Here is a 16592-nt window from a genome sequence, read left to right as displayed (position 1 = left end):
TGACTTAGGATTGGAAGAGCCCATCAAATACCTAGTGTAATGAATGAAGAAGAAAAGCCAAAACCTACAGTGAGGCACATTAAGATATTTCAGTAATCAGGGATGAAGAGAAGATCCTAAAAGGTTATCAGACAGAAAAACAGATCTTCTTACAAAATAATAAGATTTACACCAGCCTCAAAAGTTTTATCAGTGACACTGGATGCTAGAATATAATCAAGTAATATCTTCAAATTTCTGTTGGGAAATGATTTGCCAGCGAAAATTTTTAAATAACCAAACTATATAAACAAGTGTAAGGGTCAAATAAAGCCCTTTTAAAGTATTCAAGGATGCAGAAGTTACCTTTCATGGCTCCTTTCTTAAGAAGAGACTTGAGAATGTGTTCTTGCAGAAATAGAAGAGTAAATCAGGAAAGAGGAAACATTGGTTCTAATAAACAGTGGATCCAACCCAGAGTGGTACTGTTCAATAGAGAAGAAAAAAATGCAACCCTACATCAGTTATGTGTGACCTTTTGAAGTAGCAACATCCTATCCTTGTTTGTTTCATTAAATAACCTCTCTTGACTGTTAATAGTATTGCTTGGCATACACCACGGACTCCTTGTATGATATAACATGAATTCAGATGTAGGAGAGATCAGTGTTCTTTAAATCTAACTTCGAGCAATAAAAATCTTAGCAAAATGTAGTATGTTAACTTACAGTATAGCTACTGACTCTGTCTCCTCAGCTTCAAACAGTACTATGTATAAAATGGTATCATTGCATTTATTTGAAAAAATCAGTAATGGTAGTAATTTGCAAACATAGCATCACTATGTGCCAAGCAAATTGTTACTCTTGAACTGATGATACTAACAGTTGTATAAATCATTATGTTACAGTTTAAGTGCACTGTACATACCAGTAAATGAACAAGAGGAATATTTTAGAAATATCAATACCTCTTTATGCTAAAAGTTAGAAAACAGACCAGTCAGATTTTGCAGTCAAATCTGAAAACTTAAAGATGATAGCTTGGAAACAAGTTCAAATTATATTTGAAAAAAGCAGAGAACATTATAAATACCTGTCAGTAAAGTACAGAGCTATTCTACCTTCATTAATAACTTTTCTGAACAAGTTATTGTGTGTGCTTGTGTGGGGGGGGGAGTATTTATATGTTCATTTTAATAAACAGATAAAAACCGGGCACGTAGTTCCATCCCCCCACACTTTTTTCCCCTTCTCCCTCCTTTCTCCCCTTATCCTCCTCTCCTGATGTTTCTGTATCTTCTTTTCTTTCTCCCTCCCCTTGCACTTCTTTCTTTCCCCAGTTCTTCTTCTTTCCATTTTTTCCTTTACCCCCAGGGGAAAATACAGTCACTTAAAAACTTAAATGAGAACTTTGTAGGTCTTTACTATTATTAAAGGAAAAAGATATATTGCCCCTCAAACCAATAGGAGTATTCTCTCTGGTTCTCACTCGCACTAACCCTTTTAAAAACATCCCTTCTTAATGTGAAAGAAGAGATGGTGTACTACAAAAATAAAGTCATTTTATACCAATAGGTTAGATAAAGGAGACTGTTCCATGCAACAGTTGAGCACTGATAACCATATCCATAGTTCCCATCTTATGCCCTCATAATTTCACACTCCTTGTTCTACCACTCTTTTATAAATTCCATAAAATATTGAAGCTTAGCATATGCTGGCATGTTGTGGGTGCACAATCAATATTTTCTGAATGTATTTTTACGTTGTAATTGATGTAATCAAATAGTAATAGTTTTAAACTTTCTGCCTTTTTCTTTAGACTCTTAGACTGTATAGCTCTGCCTTTTCAGAACCTATTTTAGATGCTATTAATAGTTTATTGAGTACATCTGCCTGTATTGCTGCGGCAAGTGCATGACTTAACTTATATGCACTGTTATAATGAAATGCTGTTATGCTCTTTCAAGACAAGAACTCTCTTTTACCTAATGAGGAAACTAAGGCTCAGAAACACTTTTTCCATTGTTGCATACTGAGTGGTAGAACTGGTGTTTGTACCCAGAACTGATGCCAAAGCCCGTATAGTTTATGCAGGACCTTACTATCTCTATGATTATTTTTAAATGTGAGTCTTAAAACCAGAAAAATTATTGTCAGTATCTCTAGTCTGTGGGTTATTTGATCTTTGTTCTGTTATCTATACTGTATGTCTCCTAATATATATCTGCTTTAACATTGAGTTAGCACTTTCAAGGATAAAAACTAAACTGGTACTATATTCTTTTATTTAGAGTTTAAATTAAATGCAGAGCTCTCCACATCTACATAACAATTATTTTAATTTTTTTCCCCTGAGATTAATAATTATTATTTGGCTAAAAATTTGAAGATTCTGGCATTAAATTTATGTGATTTATACTTGTTGGCCTCTTCACCTGTGTGCACACTCATTTCATAAGTGAAAATTATTAAAATTGTATTAGGTAGAAATCAGCATTTATAATATCGTGTTCTGAAATACAGGAGGGGCATAAAACAAGGTTGTATTCAGGTTAACTAGCCATCCTCTCTGCTCAGGTCTCCTATTCAAAGAATAAATTACATCCTCTCCAAGGGAATTTTAAAATAATTTGTCTAGTAATGTAATTTTAATGTGTTAATTTAATATTTTTGACACCTTCCATGAAGATATTGAGAAAAGGTTCTTCTCAGTCTTTAATATCATCATTACAGTAAATATAGCATAGCTGAGTTAGAGTTGCATTAACCCAGGACTGACGTGGCCTAATTGATCTTTGCCTTAGAAAAATGCCAAAGTAAGAAATAGTTTACTCTTAGAATAATTTTGTAGGATTTTTGTATTTCTTCTTTAGGTAGAAAGTACAGATTTGAATAAATGTAAACATTTTATAAGGTTTTGTTGAATTAGAATGATGTTTCTATAGATTTCAAGTATCAAGTGAAAAAATTGGTATCTTTTATTGTGAAGTCTCATCATTTAAGACAAATCACTAATAAATGTATACTTTCTAGTTATTTTGTTCTGTCTTTGTTTCCCTCTCTATCATATTATTTCCCTCCCTCGCCTCTCTTTTTTACCTTCTCTTGGGTTTTCAAAGATCCTAACCCACCCATGTCCTTTTCTTCCCGCTTAGTTTATGTTCCTTACCAAGGGAGTTGCTCTTGGAGGAAGCAACACAAGCAATAGTTTGGATTGTAGTATGCAGGAAATACTGCACCCCACCCCCCACCTCAGCGAGTTTACTCTCAGTAGATTTTTAGCTAGGACTCAGAAAAGTTTATGGTTCAGTACTTTTTCTTTAAGGGCATAGTGATATTTTCCAGCTTCAGGTTGTCTGAAATTAGCAGAAGCTTTCAATGCTTTCTTAGAGTTTCTCCGATATAAGGTGTTGTACCCATCAATCAGTATCTTGCCATACTTAAGAAGTCTGAGATAACTATGTTTAAACTATGCATGTGTCAAGATTCTTTTGTCCAATTATCATGTTCAAATGATTAACTTAGACACACACACACACACTCACTCATTCTTTGTGCATCTGTTTTGCTCATTAGCCTACCCTGCACTTAGCACAATGCCTGCACTTGATAGGCACTATATGAATGTATATAAGTAACAAAGTGGGTTTTTCTTATGCCTGTTGGCCACTGATTCATCAGTCTATGTTTCCTTCTGGATTGATGTATTGACACAAAATCATTCCTCAAACTATTATGACCAAATTGATTACAGTCATTTATAGCCATTAGTATTTAACTTCATGGTTATTAGTAGAAGGGTGCCAGGTATAGTAGAAATGTCATGGATTCAGAGTAAGACAGACCTAGCTTGAGACTAGCTCAGCTGTACTCCCTTAATAGGCTACTTAGTAACCTCTCTGGGCTTCAGTTTCCTCACCTATAAAATGGGTCTGATACTGTGTACTTCCCATAGTGCTTAGAGAGGATATATATAAAATGCCTATTTCAAGTAAATATTCAGTAAAAGGTCGCTATTATTAGTTATATCTTACATTTTATTGCTGTATAAATATACCATGCTTTTATTAGTATTGTTATATCTACATGCTCTCTTTAAGTATTAGAAAAGAGCACTGCCCACGGAAAATCTTAGTATCTCTAGCCTTTCTCAACTGATTATGGGGGAGAACTAAGTCCTAAATGCCTTAAAACATCCATCGTATATAATTAATTAACTTCAAGTTATTTTCTATGTTCTGCGGTTCAAGTGAGGAAACCTGGAAGAAAAAGATACAATAAAAAATAGAATAGAATATGGAACATTCAAAAGACATGTAAAATTCAAAGAATTTTGATAGAGAGATTCAGGGCCTTTAGAGAGGTACACCTAAAAGAATGTAGGAGCAGAAATACGTCTCTTATTCCCTGCTGTGTCCCTAAGTTCAGCATGAGCCTAGCATAGAGTAAGTGCAAATATTTATTGAATTATTGGAATTACTGAGTGAGTGATTAGTGACAAGTGATGAGGGAAGACTGTTTTTGTGAAGACTGTTTACCTAAGCAGTTAGCAAGACCACTTAAAAAACTCAGCTCTATACTGCATCTGTATATAGATATATATATAGTTGTATGCTTCCTGCTTGTGTCCATCTGTTTAGGAGTCTCTTTTTCAGACACTGTTCTCTTTAACCACAGTGCTTGTACTTTAAGTCATATTTTAGCTAACGATGTAATACATAATGATAATTATAACAGCAGAAGCAGTTCACAGTGCCTGGCAGTGTACTGAGTGTTTTACATGCATTAATCCTTACAGCAGCCTGTAATAGTAGAGAAGACCGTATGGCTTGGTAGGAGAGCCAAGATACAAACTAGGCAATCTGACATCAGAGCTCAGGCTCCTAACTACTCTGATGCAGTGCCTTCCTTTGCTGTGAAGATAGACTAAGTTGACCATTCCCTGTACTTACTATTCACTATTCTTAGAATATGCCATAGGAAGAAATAACCAGGAACCTCTTTTACAGAGTGAAATTTTAGTGAACATGTGTTGTTTCTCACTGTGCAGCATCTCTGCCTTCTTCCAATGAGGACAGTCCTTCAATTTAGCTTTTGGAAACTACCTTCTTCCATTGAAGATGATCGTAGTAGAATAAAATTGGTCTTCAGTTTTATTAGATCACCTGTTAATCATTTTCTTATTTCCTAAGATAATGAAATCAAGAAACTAAAAGATACTGTGTTTCTAGCGACTTTTAGGAGAGGGAAAATGCTTTGCTCTCAGGGGAGAATTAACATGATGAATATGAACATTTGCTTGACTCAAAACTGCTCTGTTTCCTGTATCCAGCACCGTTGGTGGTACATGATAGATCCTCAGAGAGTGTCTTTGGGGTGAGTGGATGGGTATATAGGTGGATAATTGAATGGACAAGTAAGCCAAGGGTGTCATAGTGCTAAGGTAGAGTTTGCATAGATGCCATTCTCCAGACAAGTGTGGTGCACTACCACAGAGCACATACTCTCATCCGGACCTTATTGACTTAGATCCATATGGATTTTTTCTTAAGCTGTTGTATTGAAGACATATATTTTGACTGGATTATTGTACAGTCTTCTTTCTGTTAATTAATTGTAATATTTAGGCTACCTTATATATTTGGTGACCACCAGTGGTTAAAGAGTATGTATGAAATTTTTCCTCTTCATTTTTGTACTTGAAGTTTCAACAACATGACTACAGAAAATTTGTAAAATGTTTTAAGTTGATACATTGTCGAATTTTACTTTCCTTATACAAATACTAATGTCATTTTTGTGATCTTTCTGCTGTTTTTCCATATGCATGTAAAAGTATTCTAAATATTTGAGATCATAACTGCAAAATTATTTTTAAAATGTAAATTGCTTTTTAAGATGTGCGAGGTGAAAGGATGTGCTTCAGCTATGTCTTGCTCTCCGTGACACTACTGCCTTTAGATGCTATAAGTATTAGAAGCCAGAGGCCTGAAATTATTTCAGAAAAATTAAGAATAATTAATAAGAGGTGATTGAATGGAATACTGCTTTGATGTATGAAGATGGGAAATAAAATCTCTTACAGATTATAGTGCATTAAATTCACTGATCAGATTTGATGGAATGGTTTTACCATTAAACTGTGAACTATTGTAGTTAAGGCCAGCAGTGTATTACTGATCTTCTCATCACGTGAAACTATGAGGGTTTTTTTTTTTTTTTTTTTCATTTAGTACCAAGAAATTATTTCTTCTTTAAAAACCCATGTTTCTCTATTATAGAATAATACAAGTTATAGTAATAAGTAATAGAAATATGTGTTTTTGTCCTTTAATAGAGAAATGTTTCTCCTTTTTTCTTGCCTGCTAAAAAGGACACATCTAAATTTTAATTCTTAATCATAGTAATCATATCAGTCTATGTGATTAGTGTGTTTGCTTATAACTTCTTCATGTAGGTTTAATTTCCCATTTTTATTTTATCAATCTTATTACAATTTAACCTCTTCATATCTTTTCCTACATAATAGGATAAAATTATAAATAAAATAATTCTGCATTTTGGATGTATACATGGCTTATTTTAAATAAGTGGGAGTTTTATGCACAGAAAGAGGCTAGAGAATTAGTTTTGCTAGCATATTCTAAACGTAGTTCATAATCTAGGTGAAGAGAAAAATATAAATACTTCTCCTTCCATCATCTGTGGTATACTTTTGCCAGGTGCAATAATTCATAACCCTTGTTTTAGAGAAGTGTAGTCACAGAGCCGCTCTGAAACCCCAATGTGAGTTATAGGCCCTCTCCTCAGAGAAAATGCATACATGAATACACACACATACTTTTATATGTAGTTACAGGGGTCCACAACCCCCTAATTCCATTGGACTACAGATTTAGAGCTGTTGTTCTAGAAAATGAGAAAGGACTAATGTGTATTGAATATGAATTATGTGCCATGTTTGAATGCAAGAGTTCTGCCTGTCCAGAGTTATTTCTCATACTGCCTCCCAACCAACCATTAATCATCATCACTTATTCCTTCCTACCCAAGTTATACCAGATCTTCTAAGTATTGTTTTCTTTAGTAGTAGTGCTCCCTGGTTAAACTTCCATATAAAGTGTCTTAAGATATTGGCTAATGCATGGTGAGGTCTTTACTATAACCCATTGTCACTATTAATTAAATTGAAAATAAGATAAAACTCAACCAAAGTATATATTTCTTTGAGTTTAATACCTTTAGGAGGTGATTTTTTTTTTTTTTTTTGGCTGTGCTGCACGCCTTGCAGGATCTTAGTTCCCCAACAGGGGATTGAACCCACACCCACGGCAGTGAAAGCGAACAGTCCTAACCACTGGACCTCCTGGAATTCCCAGGAGGTGATTTTTCTGTGTTTGACTTTGAATTACAAATCTACTTGGACACTGAATAATTTTTTTATCCTAATGAAAGTAATGCATGGCTAAGCCTTGTGCATACTTGCAGGATAGGGGGAAATAGAAAAATAAACATGACTTATTAATGATCTGAGAAAATCTATCCTCAGTGAATTCAAGCAATCTGTTATAAATGTGATGCTGAATGAATCCTTTTTACCATCACAGGGGGAACTGCCTGAAGACTAAAACTGTCACAGCCTTAAAATTCCTAGTCTCATTTATTTACCTAAAGGTGAACAAAGTTAGGTTACTGAATAAAGGCATGTCCCTGCAGAGGCAGTGTCTGAACCTCTGTCCACAAGATCATGGCTGGCATGGGCTCCCAGGCACATAAAGAGAGATGAGTAATCTGAGGACATGGCATGCTGAATGTGGTCTTTTTCTTTACTAGGCATTTGGGCCTGGACCTGGTGCCTCGAAAGGACTTTGAAGTAGTGGATGCGGACCAGATTAGTGTCTCAGATCTCTATAAAATGGTAAGAAATATTACATAAGGTAGCTTGCTCCAGTACTCTTAATTTTTTTCTCTCTTATTATCCCTAATTATATTATGAAACAATATTGCTAAAATCATTCCTTTATCTTTGTTTCTGTATTTAAGGGTTCTTCCTTATCCAAACAGTTCCTATCATACTTACTCTCCAAATGGAATTGTTGTGTAGGGCTGTTGGGCCTACTGTATTGTCTAGGGGTCATTTCTCTGTTGGTTTTGTTGGTGAACAGAGCTCCTTCAGCCTGCAGCAGTAACTAAAATTCTGTCTCTCCCCACCTCTTGAGAAGGTAGTTGAAGCTGAAAAGAAACAGTTAGTTAATGTAGTGATTAACTCTGGAAGTAATGTACCAACATTTCTTTCTTAAAACTTTTTTTTATTGAAGTATAGTTGATTTATAGTGTTGTGTTAGTTTCTGGTGTATAGCAAAGTGATTCAGTTACGTGTGTGTATGTATTCTTTTTTCAGATTCTTTTCCATTATAGTTTATTACAAGATATTGAATATAGTTCCCTGTGTTATACAGTAGGATGTTGTTGTTTATCAGTGTTAACAGTATTTCTAAGATAAATCCTTAACTGTCTGTTGATTATTATAAAAGTGTTTTGAGTTGACTGATGGCCAAGATTACGTTTTGCAGGCTGAATGAGAGAAGTAACTAAAGATACAAAATTTTTAATAAACATCAGAAACCTCAGGTGACTGTTAAGCTTAGACTAAGGGACTGGATAAAACCTCACTGAGGAGTATATATTCAAGGAGTGTATATTGGTGAGAATTACAAGTTTTAGAAAGAGTTACAAATTTCTCTTTAAGAAAATACAATATTTTTAGGGAACATAGGTATGTTGCCTGGACAAGGACCATAGGAAATTTGCCTAAATAATATACAAATAACATATCAATTGCTTCTGTGTATGTACTTATGTATATTTACAAGTGTACAAAAAAGCATTTGTGTTCAATTGCCGTAACTATGATCTGTGCAAAGTGATAGGTGTGAGATATAGAAAGTAAAGATGAACAAGACTTATTCCTTCCCTTAAGAATATCACCATCTAGGGAATTAGTTCCTAACTTTTTCTAGATTATGGAGGATCAGATAAAATTTCTCCCCAGGACAACGCCAGTATGATTTTGCGTAGAAAATTTTACACTCAATTTTAGGGAATTGTAGTTGCCTCTAAAGCCCATGCATGGTCCCCATGTTTAGAAATTGCTCTAGTGGGATCAAATAGACCACAAACAAGAATATTTATGAGCTGCATGTCATAATTAAGATATACAGTGATGCTGTTGGAGAGAGTGACTGATTTCCTGGGGCTGGGAAAAATCAATGAAAGCTTTCAGAGGTAAGGAATACTTAAGGTGAGTCTTGAGGGATGTTCAGGGCTTCATTAGGAAGACAAGCAAGAAGGAAAGACATTCCAAAATGGCACAGAACATAGGCAAGTAGTAATTCCAGGAAACTATAAGATATTTGGTAACTTTCGCATGTAAGTATGTGTTAGCAACTTGGAGATAAGGGCAAGAAGGAGGCAGGAGCCAGATCACCAAGAGCTTTGTAAGCCCCAAATTGATAGGACTGCTAATCTCATAGAACCATGGCGTGACATGATTGAATATGGGTTTTAAATTCTGAGAGAGTATAAAATATAGAAGTCTGGAATCAGAGAGGAGCAAGACCACAGAAGTGATTCGGACAAGAAATAATGGCTAGGGCTTCCTAGGTGGTGTAGTGGTTGAGAATCTGCCTGCCGATACAGGGGACACGGGTTCGATCCCTGCTCCAGGAAGATCCCACATGCCACGGAGCAACTAAGCCCGTGCGCTACAACTATTGAGCCTGCGCTTTAGAGCCCGTGAGCCACAACTATTGAGCCCATGTACTGCAACTACTGAAGCCCACACGCCTAGAGCCCGTGCTCTGCAACAAGAGAAGCCATGGCAAGGAGGAGCCCGCGCACCACAACGAAGAGTAGCCCCCACTCACCCGCAACTAAAAAGAAAGCCCACACACAGCAAAGAAGACCCAGTACAACCAATAAAATAAATAAATAAATTTATTTTAAAAAAATGGCTAGGCAGCAGTAGGAATTGAGAAGAAATGTAATAGAGAATGTAGATGTTAATAAGTAAAAATGATGAATTTTGATGATCAGTTAGATGTGGAAAGTGAAGTAAGAATGACAGTGTGAAGCTAAGAACTCCTGTCAGAATGGTGGCTTGGCGGATGCTATTTTTGGTAAGGATTTTGCATCTTATTCTAAGTGTGACAGCAGGCCTGAGAAGGTATTTGAGGGGAATTACATGATTTGGCTTACATTTTAAAAGGATTCCTCCAGCTGATATGTGCAGAAGGACTGGAGTGGAGCAAGAATGGAAACAAAGAGCAGTCATTCAAATAAAAGATTTTGATTTCAGTATCTTGGGCTAGATAGAGTTGAAACAGTGGAAGTGGTAAGTTGTTAGATTCTGAATATGTGTTGAAGATAGATCCAGTTAGAGTTGTTGGTAGATTGAATAGGTTGCATGTGTACAAAAAAGAGAGAGGTCAGAGAAGAATGACCCCTGTGTTTTGAGCTGCCCAACTTTGACCTGGGTGAAGGTGAAATAGGAAACATGGTGGGAGAAGTTTTGAGAGTAGAGTAGTGGGGATCAGTAGTTGATTTTTTTTTTCAAGGTTTAGGTGCCTTCTAGACCTCCAAACTGAGATATTAAAAGTCTGAAGTTCAGAAGTGAAGATACAATAATTTTGGAGTCATCAGAGTATATATGGTATTAAAAGCTATTGGATAAGATGACCACTCCTTTCCACAGTCCTCCATACAGTGAAACCCAGTGGTCAGCAGGTCCTACAAAACACTTCCAGACAGCCAAGCATCAACAGACATTGGAAGAAACCTCCCACATGGAAGTTAAAGACCAGAAGAAATACATATGAAAGAAACTTGGAAAAAACAGACAACTCAGTGGAAGAAAATGGTGATTGCTGTCTGCAAAGAGAAATGAGGAAACAGGAAGCAGAGTGGAGCAGTCTAAGAAGCAGCCCAAGGAGCTCTAGAAAATTGCAAATGAGATAATTGGAATAAACTTGGTATAAATACTGAGACATGTAGAGATAGCTAGGAACAAGGAAGTAGGGCAGAGGCTGCCAGTATCAGCCATGCATTGGGAGCAATCATGGCTCACAGTGGCCTGCTCTGCATAGGATTCCAGCAGCCTGCGCTGCAGAGGACCTCAACAACTCTTGTGGACACTGCAGACCCCTTCAGCTTTTATCACTGGGGACCTCATCACGGACCTCAGCAGACTGCTCCACAGAGGACCCCAGCATATTTCACCACTGAAGAAGCCAGTAGCCACCACAGAACCCCTATAGATTTTGCCATTAAAGTTTTCACCCCACAGGTATTTCCATCCACAGATGCCAGCCACCTGAGTCTCCCCTGTTCCCTCCACATCTCTTGCCAGAGCAGGAGTTATGCAGCAGCCCTGGCCTCTGTGGTTGTCTGCATGAAAGCACCAGTTTAGACCCCCACAACTGAACCCACTGCTGTGTGTGTGTTCGTCTAGCCCCTGAAGCTGTGTACCTGCACACCACCAGCCTCACTCCCAACACTGGCCTCTGCTGCCATGCATACACCCATGGCGAGCCCCTGTATCCACAGGAGTATATGCCAACAGCCAAGGCCCCCACAGCTGCCTGTGGCCCAGATCCAGCCTTGGCTTGTCACTGACCTGCATCCCTAGGCTCACCTAAAGCTAGCCCCTGTAGCTGTGTACCTGCTCACTGTCAGTCCAACTCCCATCCCTGCCTCCACTGCCATACATGTGCTCATGGCTAGCCTCTACAACCTCGTGAATATGTGCCAACAGCCAGGGTCCCTGCAGTTGCTTGTCAATCTGTAGTTGGCACCAGCTGGTCCCAACCCTCGCTGTTACCTGTGTGTCTGTAGCTTCCCCCTACCACTACATAGGCACCTGAAGCTGGATCCTGAAGCCATGTGTGTACGCACCACTGACTCTGGCCACTACTGCTGCCTGCCCTGGTCCCTAGCCACTGGACCTGGAAGAGCCACTGAGGACCTTAACATCCCTTGCAGCCACTGTGGACCCTCCACAGCTTTCCCCAAGGATCACAGAATTGTTGATGTTGTGGGCCCATGTGGCCTCAGCCAGTGAGACCTGCACCCTGGGCCCAGAGCTACCATGTGCCCTAAACTGAGCACCCTGCACCATTAGACCCAGAGTCACAGCATGCTCTAGCATCCTTCCACCCATAGGTTAAGGTCTTTCCTTACCAAAGTCAGTCCATAAAGTCTGGAAGAGATAACTATTCTTCAGATGTGCAGACGACTATGAAAGGCTACAGGGATCACAAAGAATCATGGAAACATGACACCACCAAAGGAACACAGTAAATTTTCCATAACTGACCCTAAAGAAATGGTGGTATACAAATTGCCTGACAGAGAATTCAAAATAGTTGTTTTAAAGATGCTCAGAGAGTTACAAGAGAACACCAGTAAACAGTTCAACAAAAAAATCAGGTGAATAACACAAGACCAAGATGAGTTCAACAAAAGTTAGAAAACATAAAAGAGAATCAAATATAAATTTTGGAGCTGAAGAATACAGTAACTGAATTGAATAATTCAGTAGGGAACTTCAGTATTAGACTGGAGCAAGAAGAAGAAGAATTAGTGAACTTAGAGACAGATAAATAAAAATTTTCCAGTCAAGGAGCAAAAAGTAAAAAGAATGAAGAAATCCTATGGTATTTAAAGATTACCATTAAGAGGATTAATCTATACATTATTAGAGAACTAGGAGAAGAGTGGAGAAAGAAGCAGAAAGCTTATTTAAAGTAATAATGGCTGAGAACTTCCCAAATCTGGGGAGAGATTTGAACATCAAGTTCATGAAGCTCATAGGTCCACAAACAATTTCAACCCACAGAGATCTCCAAGACATTATAGTAAAACTGTCACATATGACATCCCTTATATGTGGAATCTAAAAGAATGATGCAAATAAACTTATTTACAAAACAGAAACAGACTCACAGACTTAGAGAATGAACTTATGGTTACCAGAGGGGAAAGATGGGAGGAAGGGATAGTCGGGGAGTTTGGGATCAACATGTACACACTGCTATATTTAAAACGGATAACCAACAATGTCCTTCTGTATAGCCCAATGTTGTGTGGCAGCCTGGATGGGAGGGGAGTTTGGGGGAGAATGGATACATGTATATGTATGGCTGAGTCCCTTTGCTGTGCACCTGAAACTATAACAACATTGTTAATCAGCTATACTCCAATATAAAATAAAAAGTTTAAAAAAGGAAAAAATATACCTTCTCTAAAGTAAGAGAGTGGATCTGGGAGGGCAAACAGAAGATATCTGGCAGCTCCCTACATTTCCTTCTCTAAGAGTGGTTTCTAAACTATTTTTAAATATGAATTCTTGGCTTAAATTAAATCTTATGTGGAAACCTAGCATATAAAACTTAAAAATACCCATCAGGGATAGGAAACCTAGAACCCCAAATCCCACTCCAGAGTACTCCACTGAGAATTCCTTAAAAAACCATGATGCTACAGCATGAGCTTAACTGTCTACAGAATTCAATAATCTGTGTATCATAATTCATTAAAATAATTGTTGGACATCAAAAAAAATTGGAAGAGTTAATATTGCTAAAATATACACACTACCCAAAGCCATCTATAGATTCAATGCAATCCCGATAAAAATTCCAATGGTGTTTTCCACAGAAATAGAAAAACCAATCCTAAAATTTGTTTGGAACTTCAATAGACCCTGAATAGCCAAAGCAATATTGAGAAGGAACCAAGCCTGGAAGCATCACACTTCCTGATTTTGAACTATATTACAAATGTACAGTAATTCAAAACAATGAATGTAGTACTGGCATAAAAATAGACACATAGACCAATGGAATGGAATCAAAATCCCAGCAATAAACCCACACCTATGCAGTCAAGTAATATTTTAACAAGGGAACCAGTAATATTCACTGGGGAAAGTATAGTCTCTTCAGTAAATGTTGGGAAAACTGGATATGCAGAAAAATGAAATTGTACTCCTGTTTTATGCCATGCACAAAAATTAACTCCGAGTGGATTAAGGACTTAAATGTTAGACCTGAAACCATAAATCTCCTATAAGGAAACATAAAGGAAAAGCTGCTGGACGTTGGTGTTGGCATTGATCTTTTGGATATGACATGAGCACAAGCAACAAAAGCAAAAATCAGCAAGTGGAACTATATCAAACAAAAAAGCTTCCGTACAGCAAAATATACAATCAACAACATACAAGGGCTTCCCTGGTGGTACAGTGGTTAAGAATCAGCCTGCCAGTGTAGGGGACACAAGTTCAATCCCTGGTTCAGGAAGACCCTACATGCTGCAGAGCAACTAAGCCCAAGTGCCACATCTACTGAGCCTGCGCTCTAGAGCCTGTGAGCCACAACTATTGAGCCTGCGTGCCACAGCTACTGAAGTCTGTGAGCCTAAAAGATCTGACTTTTTTCTAAAGAAGTCATGCATACATGAAAAAGTGTTTGATATCACTAATCATCAGGGAAATGCAAATCAAAACCACAATGAGATATTACCTCACACCTGTTAGATATTATTTGCTTATCATTAAATAAATGCTGGCAAGGATGTGGAGAAAGAGAACTCTTGTGCACTTATGGTGGAAATGTAAATTTGTACGTTCCAAAATGCCAGTTCTGATGCCATTCTCTGGCTACTCATGTGGGGTGCTTTCAGACTAAGTTGAAGAGTTCTCCCCAAATTTGATGCCTCTGAAGTCTAGAAAGATGTCTGTCATTGTCAACCAGGATGATTTACACTGAAATTAGGTGTAAACTCCATATATAGTTATAAATGAACATTAATGTTTATGATTGGTAGTCATTTTTAAGAGTTAGTAAATTATCTTGAGAAGAATGACTTAGTGTAGCCCTTAAAAATAAAGCAATGGAAAGAGTTTTAGGCCTGTAACCTTCCCAGTGGGACATGGGTCAGTAAACCATAGAAAGCTTGATTTTTTTTTTCTTGAAAGCCTGATTTTTTTAAAGAACTTTTTTTGTGACCTATTTTATGTATGAAATTTTCTTTTGTACATAAGCATTCTATGTGATAATTTCCCCAGCTGGTGGAGACCTGTTTTAATTATATTTAATATGTATCCTGAGAACATATATTCCCATTGATGAACATTAATAGTCAATAATAATTAGCTAATATAGCTAATAATGCACATGAGTATTTAATAACTAGCTAATATAGCTAGTGAGATGCATTTAAATTAATATTTAATTGTATTTTAGTTTTATTTAGGGTTAAATGTGTGTATTTGTTAAAAGAATGAAACCATTCTACTCAGCAACCATTCTTCTTACCCATGTGATGTGGAACAGTTCACCAAATGAGTGCTATCTCATAACCTTCCAAAAGGAAGCAGGATAGAAACTCTCATTGTCGAGTCTGCCAAGACCAGGAACTTGAAGAATGCTGAACGCACCATTCTTCCTGGCCAGGGTTTACTTCTAAATGTGACTGACTTTCCCATAATAACTAATTATTTAAAAAAAGAACACCTATAATAAGAAGAATACTAATTATAGATAACAGTGATCAACCACTTACAATTATGCTGGGTTAACCTGCACAAAACCCTATGAGGTTCAGCACAAAATGTTATCCTCACTTAACAGATGAGGAAAGTGTGAGTCAGGATTTAAAACCAGGTGTCCTGACTTTTGCACTTAGGTCTCTAACTACTATGTCATGCTGCTTCCCATTGTTATTTGAGCCTCATAATAACCTTGCAAGGAAGACAGTTAAAACATTTATTTCATTTTTGTAGTTGAGGGAAGTGTCCCTTGGAGAGAGTAAGCAGTTTGTCTGAAATTTCACAACCCATTTGCATGCAGCTGGGATTGGAATCTGCTTCTAACTTTAGCCAGCAGCAAAGGAGCAGCATGGAGAGATGTTTGGGAAGGAGCCACTTGTGGTTAAAGGCTATACCCTCTCCAGTGTAGAGAGCCTGAGGAAGATGTGTCATGCAGTGCAGGATGTGATGCAGTGTGTGGAGAGGACTGGCAAAGCAAAAATCCGGTAGCAAGCACCCACCTGTGACTTGGCTGATCCTCTAAGCTAGAAAGGCCTGGGTTTGAATCCAGACTTGGCCACCTTCTTGCTGTGTGGAACCTTCAGCATCTCACTTCCTTACACTAGGCCTTAGTTGCCTCTGTCAAATACAAATAATATTTGTCTTAAAAAGTTATTAGAATTAAACGAGATCATATATGTAAAATATATATCATAATGCCTAGCATAAAAAAGATGCTTGACAAGAATTAGTTTCCTTTCCAATTGATTTTTTGCTTCTTTCCATAGCATTTATCTAGCCGGCAGAGTGTACAGCAAAGCACATCTCAGGTAAGCAACTTAACCAGACCTCCCAGTCTTTTCCCTCAATTCTTTCTTTTAAGCAGTTTTAAAATAGGTATGCAGGAAATTACCTTTTTTTGGGTAATCTTTTATTTTTATTTATTTTTTTTTACCACTGACTTCTTGATTGTGACCTAAGGAGCCCTGACCTCCAAGCTGACTTGGCTCGTCTCCACT

At 37.4% G+C, this 16592-nt stretch overlaps 1 protein-coding gene across 1 annotated transcript in view; it reads left to right on the top strand.

Annotated features, from left to right (window-relative positions):
- Window positions 1-16592, top strand: part of DOCK3 (dedicator of cytokinesis 3) — a 432492-nt gene that overhangs the window by 222620 nt on the left and 193280 nt on the right. The window contains exons 7-8 of the mRNA XM_057706148.1: window positions 7818-7902; window positions 16362-16403. Coding sequence (XP_057562131.1) covers window positions 7818-7902; window positions 16362-16403 — 127 coding nt within the window. The remainder of the gene's footprint in view (window positions 1-7817; window positions 7903-16361; window positions 16404-16592) is intronic.

Source organism: Hippopotamus amphibius, chromosome 13, assembly GCF_030028045.1.
Source record: "Hippopotamus amphibius kiboko isolate mHipAmp2 chromosome 13, mHipAmp2.hap2, whole genome shotgun sequence".
NCBI classification, from domain to species: domain Eukaryota; kingdom Metazoa; phylum Chordata; class Mammalia; order Artiodactyla; family Hippopotamidae; genus Hippopotamus; species Hippopotamus amphibius.
Note: the sequence above shows the minus strand (reverse complement) of the source record. Positions and strands in the feature narration are given on the sequence as shown.